Source organism: Equus przewalskii, chromosome 9 (genome assembly GCF_037783145.1).
Source record: "Equus przewalskii isolate Varuska chromosome 9, EquPr2, whole genome shotgun sequence".
NCBI lineage: Eukaryota > Metazoa > Chordata > Mammalia > Perissodactyla > Equidae > Equus > Equus przewalskii.
The window spans coordinates 41,310,380-41,330,807 of NC_091839.1; the positions used below are offsets into that span (position 1 = coordinate 41,310,380).

At 49.9% G+C, this 20,428-nt stretch overlaps 1 protein-coding gene across 1 annotated transcript in view; it reads right to left on the reverse strand.

The window, feature by feature from the left end:
- The window catches only part of GABRR2 (gamma-aminobutyric acid type A receptor subunit rho2), a 44,677-nt gene extending 24,249 nt beyond the window's left edge, over nucleotides 1-20,428 (reverse strand). Inside the window, exons 1-2 of the mRNA XM_008544263.2 lie at nucleotides 20,075-20,428; nucleotides 13,380-13,486 (exon numbers count right to left, since the gene is read on the reverse strand). Of these exons, the coding sequence (XP_008542485.1) occupies nucleotides 13,380-13,486; nucleotides 20,075-20,262 (295 nt within the window). The 5' untranslated portion in view covers nucleotides 20,263-20,428. The remainder of the gene's footprint in view (nucleotides 1-13,379; nucleotides 13,487-20,074) is intronic.

Here is a 20,428-nt window from a genome sequence, read left to right on the forward strand (position 1 = left end):
TGTCACTGCAGATCACTGGAGAGAGAAGGGTGTCTAATAACTAACATGGAACCATTGGCTATGTGTATGAAAATCATGCAACGTGCAAGACAACGCCGGGTGGATCGTAGATCCAAATGTGAAAGGCAAAACAGCTAAGATCCACAAGGTAACACAGGTAACAAACTCTTACTTCCAAATAGCAATGCACTTTTCTATCACGACACAAAAAGCACTAACCAGAAGGAAAAGACCAATAAATTTACATTAAAATTAAGACTATCTGGAAAAACTAATCCTTGGCTTTAGAAGTCAGGATAACGGTTGTCAGTGGTGGTGGAGATTGATGGGGGAAGGGAGAGAGTTCTGGAGTTCTGGAAACACTGTTTCTTGATTTAGGTGCTGCTTACAGGAAGGTGTTTGCTGTTTGATAATTCACTAAGCTGTACACTTATGACTTGTGTGCTTTTGTGTATATGTGTGGTTCAATAAAAAATTTTCATTGAAAAAATCGAGAACTCTTACTTATCAAAAGACATCATGAAGACAGTGAAAAGCAAGCCACAGAGTGAGGGAAGATATTCACAATACATATAACTGACAAAAGGGCTCATATACAGAATATATAAATAACTCTGAAGAGTTTTACTAAGAAAAAGTCAGATAGCCCAATACAAAAACAGGCAAGAGCCTTGAATAGGCATTCCAAAAAAGAGGAAATAAACAATAGACACATGAAAAAAGTGTGCCATTACATTAATAGCTCCATTAGCACCACAATGAGACATTATTACTATATAGTAACAAAACTGGCTCAAAGGAAAGACTGACTACACCAAGTGTCAACAAGGATATGGAGCAACGGGGACTCTCCTACATTGCCAGTCGGGGGTATAAATTGACACAACCACCTTAGAAGGCATTTTCTAGTAAAATGGAAGATATACACACCCTACGACCCAGTGATTCCACTTTTAGAAATGTACCGTGAATGTGTACACAGACACATATGCAAAAATGTTCACAAAACAATCTTTGTAATAACTAAAAGCTGGAAACCTCCCAAATGTCCTCTACAGTTGAGGATAAATACATTGTGCTATATTCATATAATTGAATATTATAGTTTCTTGCTATGACGTGGATGAATCTCATCTCGTGGATGCATACCTAGTGAATGGAATTTTCATCACTGCAGGTTGGATGGCTTGACTTTGCATTTCCTCCAGGGCCCTCCCTGTTTCCTTGAAGGCTTCTTGCAAAGTTTGAGTTAATTTGAAATAATGGTTGAGACATTGCCGTTGTTGGTGGGTGTAATTGAACATTTCAGTTTTAAAATATGCCCAACTTTTCTCATAGTGAGTGCTGCCTCCTCAGCAGGCAGTGAGTGCCACATGGCAGGCATTTAACCATCCAACTGGGGTGAGATGGGGTGGGCGAGGCTCGCCTGGATCAGGGGCGCTCCTCTCCACTAGAAGCATCAGCATCACCAGGCATTTCTTAGAGATGCAATTCTGCGGCCCCACCCCAGGCCTCCTGAAGCAGCGAATCCTGGGGTGGGGCCCAGGAGTCTGGGTTTACACAAGCCCTGCAGTGATAACGCTCCACACTTGTGTTTGAGAACCACTGGACAACTGACCTTTAAGTAGACTTCCAGAAGTGAGATTTTAATGTCCCATGTCCTGGTGACCACTTCCTTTTGCTGTCAAACTCTTCTACTCTCCCGTCTCCACCAGCTGTCTCCACTTCCTACTTATATCCCGTCCTGTCCCTACTGTACTTGCTGAGTCCAGGAATCTCTTCCTGGACCTTGGCCTCCCTGACATCTCTCTGATGGCCACCCCTCCTTTGTTGAAACCCCCTCCCTCTGCAGTCTCTGTGACACAGCTCTTCCCTGGCTCCTTCTCTGAGGTCCCTGGGCCCCTTCTCTGCCCTGCAGACACTCAGCCCTTCCCATGACCGGCTCTCCCCTTACAGCTGATGACAATTCTCAGTCTCCTTCCTGAGCCTGATTTCTGATCCAAACTCTGACCCTACTTGTTGTTAAAGTCTAAAAGAAGTCTCCACTGGGTATCTAACAAATTTTTTTTTTTTTTTTGAGGAAGATCAGCCCTGAGCTAACATCCACCACCAACCCTCCTCCTTTTGCTGAGGAAGAATGAGCTAACATCTGTGCCCATCTTCCTCTATTTTATATGTGGTGTCGATGAAAATAATCCATAACCAATCTATAAATGAAAATTTGGGAGAGTTTATTCTGAGCTGAAATCTGAGGACCATGGCCCGGGGCCTTTCTTCCCAAAGGAAGAAAGGGCACCAAGGAAGTAAGGTATACAGAGTGGTTATATACCCCCATACAGGACGTTTCACATATGATTGAAATGTCCCTCCCACAATAGTCACAAGATTGCCCTGTCAGCACAGCGCTTGATGGACACAGCAGGCAGTGGGTCTGCTATCTCGGAGGGCATAGCAGGAGGCAAGTCTATTGTCTCGAGCTGGGAGGTCACAGGTGAGCACAGCAATCAGTTCCTAGCCTAAGGAAAGATGCTTAATCCTTAAAGAAATGCCAAGGTTGGGAGGGGGAGGGAAGTTGCACCTTTATCTCAAGGGCCTTTGTTCTTGCCACAGGGAATATCTAAAGCAGATATACAATGCATGCTCAACGGCCTCGGTCAGCCCCTTTTGGAAAGACAAGGTCAGGCCGAATTAGGTTTACAACAAATGTCTTCCTCATATACTCCAATATATCCTATTACTTGCCATTTTCATTTGTCACCAGCATCCTGTCCTTCAGGAGCATGGTGACCTCTCTGGTCACCTGGGCTCAGATGGGGTCAGGAAGGAGGAGAGGGCAAGAGTGAGATTGCCCCGAGGGGGACTGCAGAGGAGGGGCTGAGTGAGGGAGAGGCCAGGAGGAGAAGATTAATTTTAGGGGAAGGAGCGAGTAGGAGCAGCGCGTGGGTGGCAAGTTAGGGTTTGTGCTCCAGGAGAGAAGGGCCAAGGGTGCTGAGGAAGGGTCATAAGGGTCTCCTCCAAGGGCAGTAGCTCCTGGGAAGAAGGCTGCAGGAGGGCCAGCCTTCTCCCCAACTTCAGCTCCCCTCTCAGTCACCCTCCAATGTAACAGTGAAGCACTAGACCCCTCCCAGCGTGGGGAAGCGGGGAGGCAGAGCCAGGAGCTCCAAAACACACTCAAAAGAGGAGGCCACAGCTCCACGGAACCTGGAGCTCACTCCACGGGCCTCAGCTGGACCAGATAAGTGGCATTTGGGGCTTTGGTGGCCAGACTCCTGTGGCTTGGAAGTCTAGGGCTGAACACCTCCTAGAGAGGAGGCCACAGAGTAAAGACTGAGAGAGCCCTGAGGCCACCAGGGAGGGTCTGTGCCCACAGTCTGTGCCCCAAACACAGAGGGCGCTTTCAGTGGGGGTGGTACCAGAGAATGATCCAAGGTGAAAAGCATGTGTTAGAATTACCCTAGAAAATTCCTTAGGAAGGCAGCCCATTGGAGACAGTCCAGCTGCAGAAGTAACTAAATGACAAATAAAAATGGCAAGTAATAGCGTATATTGGAGAATATGAGGAAGCCATTTGTTGTAAACCTAATTCGGCGTGAACTTGTCTTTTCAAAAGGGCCTGACCGAGGCCGTTGAGCATGCATTGTATATCTGCTTTAGAGATTCCCTATGGCAAGAACAAAGGCCCTTGAGATAAAGGTGCAACTTCCCTCCCCCTCCCAACCTTGGCATTTCTTTAAGGATTAAGCATCTTTCCTTAGGCTAGGAACTGATTGCTGTGCTCACCTGTGACCTCCCAGCTCGAGACAATAGACTTGCCTCCTGCTATGCCCTCCGAGATAGCAGACCCACTGCCTGCTGTGTCCGTCAAGCGCTGTGCTGACAGGGCAATCTTGTGACTATTGTGGGAGGGACATTTCAATCATATGTGAAACGTCCTGTATGGGGGTATATAACCACTCTGTATACCTCACTTCTTTGGTGCCCTTTCTTCCTTTGGGAAGAAAGGCCCCGGGCCATGGTCCTCAGATTTCAGCTCAGAATAAACTCTCCCAAATTTTCATTTATAGATTGGTTATGGATTATTTTTGTCGACATAGACAATAACCTTGCGAAGTGACACAGCACTTGTGATATAGTAATACATATTTGGTCTTCTTCCCAGTTCCTGGCACAGAGCTCTGAAATCCTTGTAATTTCTTGAGTGATAGGGGTGAGAGGAATGTCTTTCTTATTCCTAACAAATCCCTACCAACCATACGTGAGCTTATGCTAATGAGGTGACTCCTAGATGGCTTCAGCATGGGGGCTGGTTGTCATGCCTGAGTTTATGCTATAAGGTGGACCCCTAGATGGCTTCAGCATGGGGGCTGGTTGTCAGAACTGACCATGTGATCAGAGGGCTGGAACTCCTACCTCATCCCCTGACCTCCGAGGAGAAAAGGGGGCTGGAGATTGAGTTAATGGCCAATAGCGAATGATTTCATCAGTCCTTCCTATGTAATGGAACCTCCATAAGAACCCTAAACACCAGGATTCGGTGAGCTTCCCGGTTGGTGAACAAATCCACATTCAGAGAGGGTGGCATACCCCAACTACTGTGCTCAGAACCTTCGAGTCTCTACCCTGTGTACCTCTTCATCTGGCTGTTCATCTGTCTTTTATAATACTCTTTGTAACTAACTTCCCTGAGTTCTGTGAGCCATTATAGCAATTTATTGAACCTGAGGAGGTGCTTGTGGGAACCTCTGATTCTATAGCCAAGTCGGACAGAAGTCCAGGTAACTTGGGGACCCACCCCTTGTAATTGGTGTCTAAAGGGGGAGGAAGTCTTCTGGAACTGAGCCCTTGCCCTGTGGGGTCTACACTAATTCCCGGTACTTAGTGTGACAACTGAATTAAACTATAGGGCACCCAGTTGGTGTCAGCAGAGAACTGGAGGATTGCCTGGTGTGGGAAACCCACACATCAGTGTCAGAAGTGTTGTGGGCAGAACCAGATCAGAGTAGCCGCAGCAGTACAAGCCCTGACCCCAAGACAGGCCCTAAGGGAGCATATGATGCGCGGCAGGGGGCCAGGGCATGGCTCCTCGGGGCAGGGGCCGTGCCTTTATCACGTTCACATCCAGTGCTTGACACACGGCCACCACTGTCACCATCCTCAGGCGCCCCAAGTCTGCTGTGTTGGGCTGTGCTGAGTGCTTCACATAGCACCCTTGAGTCTGTCCTCACAGCACCCCAGCAAGGCAGATACCCGTTCTACAGGTGAGACTTGACATTAGAAAGGTGACAAAGGTCCCCAGCTAGAGGAAGTCACAACCACGCATTGATCCCAGGCGGTCCACCTCCAGCCCACCTGCCCTAACCCCGCATTGTGCTGCGCAGAACATTCTTAATAAAAATAGCAAACATTATTAAGCACTTCCTAGGTGCCATGCACTGTGCTAAGAGCCACAGAATACTCATTTAATCCTTAGAACAATCCTCTCAGCAGGAACTATTATTACCCTTTTAAATGAGGCACTGAGGAAGAGAGAGGCTCAGGAACCAGCCCAAGGTCACACAGCTATTAAGAGGCAACACTGAAGTCTGGACCAATCCAGGCAGCACAGCCACAGGGTGGCGGTTTTAAAACAGGTCTGCAAATTCTTTAACACTCCTGCTACCAAGAGATGGAGTCTAATTCCTCTCTCCTTGAACCCGGGTGGACCTTCGTGGTTCGCTTGAGGAATAAAATGCAGCAGGAGTAACGATGCTGTGAAACTTCCAGGATCTGCCGGTTTCTCTTCAGCTGCCATGTGGCCAGATTACAGACAGACCAGAGAGAGGGAAAATGATGGGAATGATGCCATGATGCCCGAGGAGCCCCAGCTGTTTCAGGCCCAGTGTTAGTCTTCCCAGCGCCACACCAGACATGAGAATGGAGACACCTCTGAGAGGACACATCAGCTGCCACCATCTGGGGCAACCACATGAGAACCACTGCCCCCCACCTACCCCCACCCCGAGCAAGAACCACCCAGCTGAGCTCACCCGGATTTGTGAGCAAAAAAAATGCATTATTTTTTAAGCCACAGTCTTAGGGTGGCTTATTATGAAGGAGTGGATAACCAGAAACCAGAAATGAATCTATGTTCTTAATCATTACACTGTGAACAAATTAATTAATTAACCAATGAGTGAGTGAAAGGATGGATCTGTGCAAAGATTTCAAAGAAGATGTTCGTACAGTTCAAAATAGCCAAGAGATACTTCATGTTAGAGGAATGGAATTAAGCTGGGCTCAGGCATGGACAGATGTCGGATGAAGCAGGACGGCACAGGGGGACGCTGTGGAGAGCTGCTCCCAGACACAAACAAGCACCGATGTGCGCGGACAGAGAACATTCCAGGAGAGAAGAGCCCTGGTCCGCTGGGGAGAGCAGAGTGAGCCGAGGAGGCAGCTGGGCCAGACTGTGGAGGTCTCAGGACCCAGTGCGGGGAAGGCGGGGGCTGCATTTCATCTGGTAAATATGGGAAACCCAGAAGGCGAACTTGGTTACAGAGGGTGGGTGCCATGGTGTTGCTGTAGGCAGGGCTTCCAACCTTCTTATCATTAGTGCCTCCCAAAGAGAAAATTTTAACTGAATTTAAGGATAGTAACCAATTTAAATTTAAATGAAATTGTAAGGAACAAGACTTTGTTGGGGAGGATTAAGCAGTGGAGGGCCACAAACCATTGCAATGTCTAGGATTTTTTCACCAAGAACACAGAGAACGCGCGAGCTAAAGGGGTGGGGCAGGGGTCGGAGGAGGCAGATCTGAGTGATAGTTTGATGGACAAATGGATTTAACATGATTGATTTGGAAGGGGAAAAGGGCAAGGAGGAGGAGGGAAGATGAGCAAGAGCCCCGCAGCTCCCAGGGTGAGCCACTGGAGACAGAGCTGACAGAAAATCTGCAGGTTCGCTCAGAAGGCAGAGCACCGGGCTGTGCAGTTACCTCAAGGAAGCCCATGAGCCAACACGTGTGCTGTCTTCTCTCCTGTGATCTGGACATGGGGACAGCACTAGAGGCCCAGCCAGTGCCCCGACTCGCCCCTGCTCACAGGCTGGGTCCCGTCCCCCGACTCACTCAATCTCAACCTGACCGATGCTGCTGACCTCTGGGTCTGCGCTGGCCGGTCTCAGTTTACCCTTCCAGACCCACTCTCCACTCTGCTCCACCCTGCTCTGTGCCAGGGGCTGCATCAACATTTACAGCATTGAGGGACAGCACCCACATTTGCAGCCCACCCCTGCAAGAGTACTACCAGAGACCCACACGCTGTATGCCTGAATATCTAAAGGCTATAAGCAAGTTAAGACACTGCAAAATGGCACACAGCCTATCCTACTTCTTTGACAAATACACCTCCATATCCACCCAGAAGGCCAAGTCCCACTTCAGAACTCTCAGTCTCCTCAGAGTTTGGTTGGGCACAGGGCAGGGCAGGGAGAACGGGCCCCACTTCTCAGCTGCCTTTCTTCTTTCCCCACCCACAGCAGCGCCCCACACAGAGAAGAGCCTCGTGTGTGTGCATGTGACACCCCACCCCGTATCTCAGCTCCCATCCAGCCCCCTCCGGCAGCCACCTGTCGGCCACCACTCAGGACAAGGCGTGCGCACCTGCGTGGTGCAGTCGCCCTGGGGGTTCCCCTGGGGAAGAGGCCTGTGCAGGTCCTGGAAGCAGACTCAGGGCTGTGTGGACAGGTCATTCTGGGTCCCAGGCCCCCAGCATGGCCTAGAAAGGAGACCCCAGGTGGGCATGTCCTCTTGGCCCCAGAGGTGAGGGCAGCTGGGTGGCCATGGCAGGGCTCCTGGCCCAAGCCCAAGGCTGCCACTGACCACAGCAGGTCCTTCCCTTCTGCCTTCTGGTTGGGTTCAGCCAATGACAGTGCCAGTACGTAAAGAAGACAGGAGGAGGGTGGGAGCAGTTGACTCTCTCCAGAGCACCCCCTGCAGGGCTACAGGCTGCAGCCCTCTCCTGGGGCCATGGCTCCTGTCCACAGCCCTTTTCCTCAGCTCTAGCCCCTTTCCAGATTCAGGAAACCACTCCCTCCCCTCATCCTTCTGGCCTCAGCCTGGTAATGGCTCCCCACTCCTCCAGCCTCACGGCTTCGCCAGGGCTCGCTGGTTTCCCTGATCCCTGCCCACACCTTTGTCAACAGACCTTCATTAAACTCTCTGCAGCACCCCCACCCCCCCTTATGAGCAGGCCATCCGTCTCCTGACCCTCTATATCTTGTCCCAGTTGCTTTTCCCTGGTGCTCCATCTCAGTGTATGGTCTCCCGCAGGTCAGACACTTGGGTGTCCCAGATTCCTCGATTCCATCTGAAGCCATCTCCTTCCTAAGAATCTCACGGGTCCCTCCGCTTCTTCCTACAGCCTTAGCTTAATCCTCCATCAGCTCTGGTCTGGCCCGTTGCTGAAGTGGCCAGCCAGTGTCCGGCATCCATTCTTGAGCACTGCAGCGTCCTCCCCACAGGCCCCCGGCGAGCTTTCTAAGCGCAGGTCTCATCCTGTCACTCCTCAGCCTGCGCCGTGCTGCCAAGAGTCCTAAGCGCTCCCAGAGCTGCCCCTGCCCGGCGCCCCAGCCTTATCTCTCTGTCCAGGCCCTGCACGCCCTCTCCAACTACACACAAACACACGAGATAGTGCAAGGACAGGTTCCCCTGACATGCTCCACCTTTATCAGTGAGCACCCGTCTCCCCGATTCCTCCTCCCCCACTGGGCTCACCCACTGCGCCTCTTTCCAGACTCACTGGGAGCTTCAGGCCCTAGGGGAAGGCTTCTGTGATCCTCTCCTTCTCTGGTCCTCGCTCTGGGCAGAGCTGACTACTCCCTCAGTTCCCACTCCAGCAGTAGAGACGTCCTAAATTGCTTCTGTGACACTTGATTGCACTTAATCACCTCGCTGTTTTCTCTGTAGACTGTTAGCTTCTTGAGAACAATCTATTGCTTCTGGCAAAGTAACGGAATGTAAAGGACTCCAACAGCACACACTCCGAGGTGAGGGCAGCTCCTCGCCCGTCCTCCTCGCTGGCTCCTTGGGGCAGCCGTTCTCTGGTGCCCTTGACCAGACCCTGCTGTGCCCACCCGCAGCTCCCAGCTGTCCTTCCCAGCAGCTCTCACAGTCTGACATCTTGATGTGAGGATTTCATTAATTTTTTGAGGAACTCCTATGCTTCTACAGCAGCTGCACCATTTTACATTGCCACCAGTGCAATGCTGATTTTTAATTCGAACTGTATAGATGGGAGGAAAAGGAGGAGTGTAGGGTCGTCATGGATTCTTCTGAACCATATCCAAGGAGTTTGTCAGGATGGTCAAGAAGAAGTGGCAACAAAGTGAGTTAGATTCTCCAATCAAAACACTTTCATTCATAAGACAAATATGATTTTTTTTGAGCTGTTATTATGTGTCAGTCAGAGTCTGGGGCACTTGGGGACCCAGTGGTCAAGACAGCCACAGTCCTTGGAGTCTTACACTCTAGTAGGAGAGACCAGTGTTAAACACAGAACTACCATATGACCCAGCAACTCTACTTCTGCGTATGTACCCAGAAGAACTGAAAGCAAGGTCTTAAACAGATATTTGTACAGACATGTTCATGGTGGCATTATTCATGATAGCCAAAAGGCAGAAACAACCCAATTGTCCATTACCAGATGAATGGACAAACAAAGTGTGGTAATTCAAGCAATGGAATATTATTTGGCCTTACAAAGGAAGGAAATCCTGTCACATGCTACAACATGGATGAACCTTGAAGACATTATGCTAAGTGAACAAGATAGTCACAAAAGCCAGTTGAAAACTGTAGGATTCCACTTAGATGAGTCACCTAGAGGAGTCAAACTCATAGAGACAGAAAGTAGAGTGGACGGTGGTTGCCAGGGGCTGGGGGGAGGGCGGAGTGGGGAGCTGGTGTTTAATGGGGACAGAACTTCAGTTTGGGAAGATGAAAAAGTTCTGGAGATGGATGGAGGTGCTGGTTGCCCAACCATGCGAACATGCTTCCTGCCGCTGAACCATACACTTAAAAATGGTTAAAATGATAAATTTTATGTTATGTCTTTTTACCACATTTTCAAAAATTTAAATAAAAAAATCAGCATTGCAATATTTCTCCTAATAAAGGGAGGAGAAAGCCCCGGCCGCTGAAGTTCCTTCTAACCAGGACACAGCGCCGAATCAGGCAGCTGGGAGGTAGGTGGGAGCTTAGACACGGTATTTTTGTTTCAACTGATCCCTGGGATTATTAGGAAGCTGCTAGATTTTTAATCTTTTCTCTTTCCAGACTGAAAAGGTCATCCAACGGGTATATAGCCTTAGATAAATTCTTCTCTATCAGTTGCTTTTAAACATCAATCCACAAGGAAGTCCCTCTTGGAGAAATAAAATAGGAATGAGAAGACATATCCCACGACTGTGGACGGACAGCTTTGTTCAGATGACCCGCTCTGTGAGCGTGGGTGCCAAGGGAAGAGGGTGTTGACAGGCTGGGCCCAGGCTCGGCTTCTTCCCGAGGGCCTGCAGAGGGCTGCCGCCAAGGAAGGAGAGCCTTCTGTTAAGCGCAGAGTCACCTATGTGCCACCTGCCAGCCTCTTTCCTCAGAGACCCACCTGCCCTCTGGCCAGTGCTCCCCGCCCAGGAATGAGGCACCTGGCGGAATGGAGACCCTCAGGAGCACCTGCCAGGAAGGCTTCCTGGCTCTAAACCATCTCTGGATGCTCCCAGGGATCACAGATTATAGCAATCACCGGAACCACAAGCAGGCCCCATCCCACCTGCTTGCCCAGGACTCCGGGAGTCACAGACCTTCTTATTCATGGGCTCATGGCGGGTGCAGCCCTGGCAGCTCACTGTGTGCTCCCCTTCCCCTATTTCATCCAAGTGACATCTGGACATCCAGGAACACCCTGCAGGGACAAAAGGTGCCCAGAGGACCACCTGTCCTGGGGGAGAGCGCTGGAAGGAAGGAGGAGCGGCCCCCCCCCCCCAGGCTTTGGTGACTGAGACCTTGACACCTAATGTAGACCCTCAGGGCTCCTCCTTCCCCTGCAGCTTTCCCCAAAGCCGAGGCCTCCCCCAGTCTCAGCAGCTCACTCAGGCTAGGGGGGGACTGTCCTGACCCTCCACACAGGGGACCCCATCGGTGGGCCCAGATCAGGGTACAGGAAGTCCAATTTGCCCCTCGAGTGTGGCTTGAGGCAGGAGCACCCTGACTGCGGCTCCAGCCTGTGGGATGGTTCTGCTCAGAGCAGGTTTCCCAGGAACACGGCAGGGCTTCCTTCACCCGCCAGGCTCAGAGCCAGCTCCCGGCTTTCTCTCAGAGGAGGGGCCGTTTCCATGAGGCTTTCAGCTCTTTTCAGCAGCAGACAGGGCAGAAAGCCCCCAGCTGTTCTGTGACCAACACTTCACCTCCTGGAACCCAGGCTCTTCTTCTGTAAACTGAAGGTACTGACCAGGTGATGGCTCAGGCCCCTGCCACTCACAACAGGCCCCGTTTGAAAGTTACAACACATTGTTCAGAATATCACCCACCTGCCCCACAAAACTGTGCACTGAGGCAGGGCCACGCTATGATTTTTGAGGGTCCTGGGGACTTTTGCCTTCATGGGTCCCCTCCACCATAAAAAATATTAAAAAGCATACTTTACAACTGTATTGGTATAAAGATGAATATATTAATATTATACACTTAAAAAAACACTTTCTTCTACCTAAACTTTCTTTTTTTTTCTGATTTTAAAATAAATTAAAACATTTTCAGAGGCCCCTAAGAGTATTGTGGGCTCTAAATACCGTGTCTACTCTGCCTGATGAATACATGGGCCCTGCCTTAGGGACACACAGGTAGAGGGAACAAGAAAGAGACCCAGCTAAGAGGGAGGGCCTAACCTCAGCAGCAGTGTGACCTGGGCCAATCACTTCACCGCTCTGAGCCTCAGTTTCCCCATCTGGAGATAACAGTATCTACTTCACAGAATGTCATGACCTTGATTGGAATGGGGCATGGTACAGAGTAATCACTATCAAAGTGTTGGTTGTCATGAATACTGTTGTTTACTGTTGTTCTAGCTGCTTCCCTGACCTTCTGTATCTTAACTGACCTTCTAGGAGAAAGGCAAGGCAGACCCTCCGCTTGCGGGACACCTCACTCGGACCCCCGAGAGCAGATACAGCTGTTTCAGAGCCGCTTATTCAGGAAAACTTAATTTTCCTAAAACTCTCTGGCAGAGTCACCCAGGGCGAGCCCCCGAGGGAACGGGCCCTCCCAGGGAGCCGGCGTCCTCCACCCCAGCCCTGAGCGGGGGTGAGCATCCCTGCGGCGGAAGGAGAGGGGGGGCTGTAAACTGCCGCCCACTCGCCTCCTCCCTCGGCAGATGTCAGAGCTCAGGGAACTGAGTGGGAGGCTCTGAGGCCTTTTAAAATGCAGAGGCCTCTGGAATAAATTAATGTCTTAATCCCTTAATAGTCACACAAGAGGAAGGCCTGACAGCTGGGTTTTCCGAGGGGACGTGACCCCGTATGTGCCGGGGCTTTACATATATTATCTCGTTTAATCCTGACAACAACCTCGGCCGGAGGGATTACCGTCTCCATTTTACAAACCAGCAGACAGAGGCTCAGAGAAGGTCAGAGACCTGCCTACAGGTCACCCCTACTCCTTCCTGCGGCCCCAGGAGACTGCTGGGAACTAAGAGGGATCCAGAGCAGAGAGAAGGGGGAAGTGGAAGCCAGGGCCCATCAGCTGCAATGCTCCAGGCCTCAGTTTCCCCACAGGCACATGGGCGACGTTGGCCCCACATCTCATGCATGCTGCTCTTCTTGCCCCACTCTCCCCCTGGTCCCAGCAGACAGTGGCTCCTTTTCAGGGCCTCCTGTGGCATTTCTCCAGTTCCTGGAAGGGACAGCCACCGGCAACGCCACTCCTCCCTGACCCCAAAGCTGAGAGGAGACTTTGTAGTGGGTTCAATTGTGGCTGCTGCGTTGGAAAGCAGGGGACCCTTCAAAACCCAAAATTCCCAGCTAAGCATGAGGTGGCGGAACCAGGGAGCCATTTTGTGTCCAGACTCTCCCCACCACCTCTCATTCGTTTAGGAAAAGAAAGTTGGCAGCAACAGGGCAGATGCTGAAAGTGAACAGCTTAGTCACTCTCCCACCCTCTCCACTCACTTCCTTCCAGCTCTTTTCTCCTTGGGAAAAGAGTGACTCTGGAAGTGAGCTGGGCTATTCTGACTGTGAGCGGGAAAATCAGGGCTTTGAGGGAGAGCTGTGCCTGAGAGGACCGGACAGAGCAGCAGCAGGCAGCCCTGGGGACCAGGCCCCCCGGGCTGAGGAGAGGACGCAGTCCTACCTCCAAAGGCGGGCCTCATGGTGAAATCGTGGTCATCCACTCTGAGAAGCGGCTGAGGTTTTCCTGTGCGGATTTTGGTCACGTCGAGGTTCTTCTTGTATAGGTGACTGCAAAGACAAGCAAGACCCGTTTTCCACTGGCCCCCTAAGGCGTTGTGTGAGATGATGTGGGGCGGTTACTCCCTGCAGGGTCTACCTGTCAGGCACCTTTTCTCCGTCCTCCCATCTCCTTCTCCACGGAGGGGATACCAAGAGCCGATGGACAGTCCCCTGCCCCCACCACACCAGGCCCTCACAGGCAGGCTGAGCTGAGGACCAGGCCCTTCTAGAGTCTTCCTGAGTAGATGCATCTTGGGCAGGACAGCATTCTTCCTTGGCAAGCTCTTAACTGTCTTGCCAAAAGTTATGATTGGATGACAATGTCTGGGTTGGATGGTGGAGCATTATGATGTTTTTTTCTTTTTAAATATTTCTCTTATGTTGTAAAAATATTGATCTTGTGATAAATAAAATTCTGAGACAAATATAAAGTTTTAAAATGCTGGCTTTATCTTAGCCAGACCTGATCTTCCTTACATCAGTCCAGTTGGCAGCTCTCTGCAGAATCCACCTCGTGGCAGTGCCTCAACCCCCAGGACAACCCACAGCCAGCAGGGAGCAAGGACACAACAGGGGACGCAGTTGCTCTGGCCACTCGGCCAGGTGGTGGAAGCTGGAGCCCAGGATCTCAGACCCTGGTTCAGTCTCTTCCCTTTAATCCAGATGACAAAGGAGTAATTCTCTCTTCTCTCTCATTCACACACACTCTTTCCAGATCATTTTGTTTTTTACTGCAACCACACATAATCTTAAAGTAATGAAATTTAAAATATTTTAAAGCAATATTCTACTGACAGAGTTATCACTAAACAAGAAAAAGAGAAAAGAGGGAGAGGAGAGAGAGAGAGAGAGAGAGGAAGGGAGGGAGGGAGGGAGGGAGAAAAAAGGGAGAGAGAGAAAGGAAGAAGAAACAAAAGAGGAGGAAGGGAGGGAGGGAGAAAGGAAGAAGGGCAGATCGTTTGGACATTTGGGTCTGACAAGATGTGAGGTCTAATTCTTGACAGAAAATAATAACCTTGTAAGAAGTCAGTGTTGCTATAATTTCCGTTATGTGTAGGACATTGAAGCTTTTTAGAAGCAAATGAAGAGATTTTCTTTTGAGTGTTTGTTGTTCATTTATACAAATCTCTATTTTACTCTCAGAGGTCTTGTCACACTTTATGCATTTTTTTTAGAGAAACTAGCATATTTCCTGTTTAAACTCTGTAAGAGGGAAGTGACATGTTTTCTCTTTTGAAGTCCTGTTCTTTGAGACATCTTTCTATGAAATCCTTCTTAACTTTCCTTCTCTACTAGCTCTGCCCAGATGATATCATTTGATGGGAGGTCTAAAGCTGGCCGCAGAAGTGGCCACTAAAGTAGCCACTAGCCACGTGTGGCTAAGTTAATTAAAATTAAAAGTTAGTGTTCAGGGGCCGGCCCCGTGGCCAAGTGGTTAAGTTCACGTGCTCCACTTCGGTGGCCAGGTTTCCACCGGTTCAGATCCTGGATGCGGACATGGCACCGCTCGTCAGGCCATGCTGAGGTGGCGTTCCACATAGCACAACCAGAGGCACTCACAACTAGAATGTACAACTATGTGCTGGAGGGCTTTGGGGAGAAGAAGAAAAAATAAGATTGGCAACAGATGTTAGCTATTAGCTGGGGGCCAATCTTTTAAAAAAGAAGAAAAGTTAATATTCAGTTCCTCAGGTATCCTAGCCATACTTCTATGATTAATACCCCCTGTGGCTGGTGGCCACCATATTGGACAGTGCAGATACGTAACATTTCCGCAGTCACTGACGTTTTCTTACTCAGTGCTGGTCTAAAGGCCAGCCAGCCTGACCCTGGCCCCGGCTTCCTCGGCGTCTCCTGTTTCCACTGTTCATTCTCATCAGCGTTCAAACCAGATTCAAGACCCCCCAGCTTGGACCAAACTAAGCAGAAAATCTGGCTAGACCACACGTCGTCCTCATGCAAAATTTATTGAAAAGTGATAGTACAGGTGTGGTAGTTACATTCTTCTTTGAACACTTCCTTTTTTTAAAAAACAAAATGTCTTCTCCTTCCCAATAAATAAGTAATTCTCCCAAAGAGCCCTGTTCCACACACTGCTGCCACCTCCCCACTGCCAAGCTCTGCCGGCCCCCTCGCCAACCGGGTGCAGGCACCCTTGCTGAGGGCTGGCTTCGCCACCGCAGGGTGGATCAGAACCCTCGTCTTTCAGGCCAGGCCGCTCATTTTCCTCCTGCCTCTCGGACAGCTCCTTCTCAATGTTCACTGCAGCCTCCCCCTCGTCCTTGGCCCATCCCTTAAATGCCAGTGTCCCCAGGGCCCTGTCCCAGCCGCTTTCTCCTCTCTCTCTACACCTCCTGGCAGGCTCGCGGTGTCAGTGGCTTCAGTTGTCAGCGACATGGCGGTGATGCCTAAATCAACATCCCCTGCTCTAGACCTTTATATCGCATTGCCTAACTGATCAGCCCCAGCTGGGTATCCTACAAGCGTTTAAAGTCTACACATCCGTGGTTTGGTTTGGGCCATGCTGAGTTTGAGGTGGCCTAGCTGGAGGGTGAGTGGACGTTCGATGAAAGGAGGAAAGGGTAGGAAGGGTGCAGCTGAAATGGGCAGATTGAGGCTGCGGGGCAAGCAGGACTAGGCCAGGCAGAGCCTTGAAGATCATGTTAAGAATTCTGTCTCCATCCAACGGCAGAGGGAAAACACTGAAGGGTGTTAGGCAGTTGGAGGAAGAAGCCATCGTCAGATTTGCTTTTGGACAAGCCATCGTAGCTGCACCTCCAGCAGGAAAGTCCAACGTGACTTCTCCATCCTCGTTAGCTGGAGCATGAGACTTAAGTCCCATTCCCTTGAGGCATGTGGGGTCATGGTTGGGGGCTGCCAAGGGCCCTCCATTCTCACCCGTTTCTTCCCCAAACCTCGCTGGAGAAGCTGAGATGGGCCAGGCCTGTTCTCTGTGTGGCGACTGTGGCGGGGGGCCATGTTCAGACGCCCCAGCAGAGACACCCGGGGACGTGGAGAGCTTAGCACATGACAGACGTTGAAGTGTGAGTGCCCCCGCCTCCCTGCCCCTCTGCCTCCAGGGAGCAAATCCCTCCTGGTGGCACAGCTTAGAGGCCAGGACAGGGGAGCGGAAGTCTTGAATGCCAGCACCCCCGCAGGACGGGCGATTGAGGTCCCGGTGCCATCAAGGAGGGCCTAGAATTTTTTTTCAGGGACCAGTTATTCGATAATATCCAGGCCCTGGCTATTTGTGGGAGCTGGACGCCCTCAATTTGTCCTTCCACAGGAGATCCCTGGACCTTGGCCTTGGACCCCAGACCCCTGAGGCCATATCCGGAGTCCCAACGCCACAGCAAGGCAGCCAGAACTTTCACAGGACCTAAGCCCAGCCTTTGGGGAGGGTTAGAGAAGAAGAAAGATGTGTTCACAATGCCTTTGAGAAGTAAGGCTAGTGCCATCGTGTTGAGGTTTCTCTGGCAGCAATCATAGTGACCACGCTTCCACGAGTCGCCCCCTCTCTGCACAGGCCCTCAGCTGTGGTCATCCCATCAGCCCAGTGGGGAAGGTGTCACTACCCCCTTTCCAGTTGGAGAAATGGGGTTCAGAAAGATCGGGAAACACAGCCACATGGCTACACAGCCACACTGCCAGAGAGCAACAGAACCAGGGCCTGGACCTGGTTTCCCTGAGGTCCCAACCCACTTCCTTCCCCAGACCCTCTGGGGAGGATGAAGGTCACTGGGTAGCAGGAGAGCGAAGCTGCTCCTGGGTCCAGCACAACTTGAGCCATGATGCAAACCAAGAGAAGGATGGCCAAGGGCAAGTCGTACCAAGGGGCAGCGAGTGGGGACAGAAATATGGAAGGGGCCCTGGGGCTCCGGGACGAGGAGGGTGATACCAGAGCAGAGCCCAGAGCTGGGTTTATTTTCAGATTTTCAGAAGGGCCTCCCTCGACAAGAATGCAATTGTGTGGTCAGGAGGCCACTTAGGCAGCAGGGCGGGAGTTGGAATAAAGCCGTGAAGCTGAGAGGCCGGAAGAACAAAACAAAACAAACCACTAAGAGAAAACACACTCACCCAGAGTGACACGTAGAATCAGAAACCAGAAACAGTTTTTGAAAAAGCTGCTGGGCGAAATAACTGTTTCAGGAGGGTACCTTGGCCAGGGTGAGGCAGGGGAAGTTTACAGGTTAGAAGAGGTTCCAACAGTGTGTGTGAGTGTGTGTGTGTGCATGTGTGTGACTGTATGTGTGTGTGTGTGACCATATGTGTTGCATGTGAATGTGTGACTATGGGTTTGAGACCATGTGTGTGGTGAGTGTGATCATGTACATTGTGCGTGTGTGACTGTGTGAAACCCTACGTGTGGTATATGGCCTGTGTGTATGACTGAGTGTGGAGAGGGGAGTGTGTGAACAGGATTTCCAAGAAAAGGAGCAACTCTACAGAGGTGAAGTTTTCTAAGACTGTAACGAGAGAGGGTAAGGTCATTTTATTCCTATTTGTTAGTGTAGCTTAGCTCTTGTGTGTCAATAATGAAAGTAATTTTTTAGTCAGATGCTTGGCTAAAATTTTTCACAGACCAAGATAGTTGTATGACTCTCTGACCAGGTGCATGCCATGGTAGACGCAGAAAGGCCTAGAACCGTGTTCCCCAAGGCAGCATTTTCTCTTTCCTTTTTCCCAGCCTCTGCTCAAGAATTATTTTATATTCTTCGAATGGATGTGTTCATCTTTTCATTCACTTTAACACCTCAGGGGATGGATTTCAAGAAATTCTCCTCACTCCTTCGGGTCAGATTCAATCATGCAGGTGTCTGGGAATGAGACTGGCTCTTCTGAGGAATGACAGAGATGTGACAGCCCAGGCTGCCGAGTGGGATCCCCAAGGATTCCTGAGGGACTTGGGCGGAACCCCAACCCCCTTCTTGGGGAATAGACAACTCCAGACAATGCTTTTCCCTCAGGCTGAGTAAATCAGGCATCTATGTTCCCGTCCCGGTGAGCCACTATCAAACTGTGTGAATCACTCATGCCTTTGCACCAACATTTCAGCAGCTGTCAAATGAGGCAGTGTTTCCCAAGTGTGCTCTGTGGAAATGAATCCCACAAGATAGTTCAAAAAAGGGTGAGTTCTTGCACAATTTATCCCCCTCTTCAAGATTCACAATGTCTATTTGCATAATAAATGTTCTAGAAGTTCTGCTGTAAAGACATCTGTTTAAAATGGTCTCAAACGTGGTTTCCCAAGCTTCTTTGACACTAGAATCCCCTTTTCACACAACACCTACTCAGATCTCACAGAATTAGAACTCAGAGTAACTGCTGGACCGGGTGATCTCTGAGGTCCCTGTCAGTTCGACAGCCTGTGAGTCTGGCGATGCGTGCAGGCTGTCTTCCAGAGCAGAGCTCTTCCCATCACCCAGGATGATTTTGATCTGTTCACTTTCTGACTGAGCAGGATTAGGCCCTACAGAGTTATTTACGTCTCCCAGAGCAGCATCTCCAACTCGGGGGCACACACTTGGGATGCTAAGTGGTCCACTGGGATGCAGGAAGTAGAGACTGTAATTCTCATTTATAGTTTCTATCTAAAAATAAGGAAGCAATCAAGCTTTAATTTAATATACATATTATAATAGTACGTGTATGTAATTTGTAAGTAAATATACATATATTGGAGGTACAGTTTCAAAAAATTGTCACTGATAGTGGTGCAGGATGAAAAATGGAGACCACCGACTAGAAAATGTGCCTCAAGATATTAGATTATATTTATAATCATTAGTTCACCCAATGCTTAGTAGAATGGAAAACAGATGTGTAACCTCTCACGCGTGGTGTTTTTATCTTAACTGCTTGCTCTTTTCTTCATGCTGAACATTCCTTATGTGTGCATCAGGCCTGGAGTGTCTTTTGCGCATCAATCCAACATAAACTCATTAAGGAACTTTAATTTGTAATGTAATGGTTTTGAATGCAAATTATGGGCCCAACCAGGACTCCCTGGAAACATTTCCATTACATCATGAAATGGCATTCACTCTTGTCCACACATATATTTCTGATAACCTAGCAAATTTCAAACACCTTTTCTAGGATCAAAACAGTAAAATGAAACTCGATATCATTATAAAGTTGCTCCCAATCCACTAATTTAAAGAAGACAACTCCCAGTTACATTTTTTCTTAACAGTTCAGGCTAAATTCCTATATATAGTTCCCCCCGAAATACTGGAGTGTAATTACTTAGCAGGCCATCTATGCTCCCTAGAGGATGTAATCCTGAGACACAAAAATGCACAGTCTGAGAAGTTTTATCTACCAAGTCTTCAACTATCCGCCTTAAATCAAAATGCTTTGGCTGAACACAGACATCAAAATGAACGGCTCAACCCACTCTAGCTTCGCTCTCTCGCTGCTTGTGACACGAAGAGTATTTGTGCCCAGTGAGAGGCTGTGAGGCTCCGTCTACTTAGGGATGGAAAACGGATTCCAATAGGATGATATAACCCCCAGCCCTCCTGAGAGCTGTCCCACTGTGCGTGGCTGTCGTTGCCGCAGGTGACCTCCCTCCCTTCCCACCCGCGACTTTACCTTGGCTTGGGCATTTCCAGCTGCCCTGTCCATCTCCTCTTCTTGAGCTTTCTGCTCTCCACAAGAACCATCAGGCAAAACAAGAACAAGATGAGTCTTGTAAAATAAGGCATTGTGTGAATGTCTATGATGCCACAAGCTGCTTTCCAGTAAGCTGCGGCAGAGCAAATCTCCCCGGGCTTAACCATTGATTCAGCCTGCTGCCTTGTGACGGTGCTTCTCGGAGGGGCTGCGAGGGCATGGCTGGCCCGGCTGATTTTCCCGATTTAATATTTGATCACGATGTTTGTCCCACCCCACCCGCCACCCCCCAGGCCGTGACACAAACACCAAGGCTTTGCTCTCCCCTGCTGC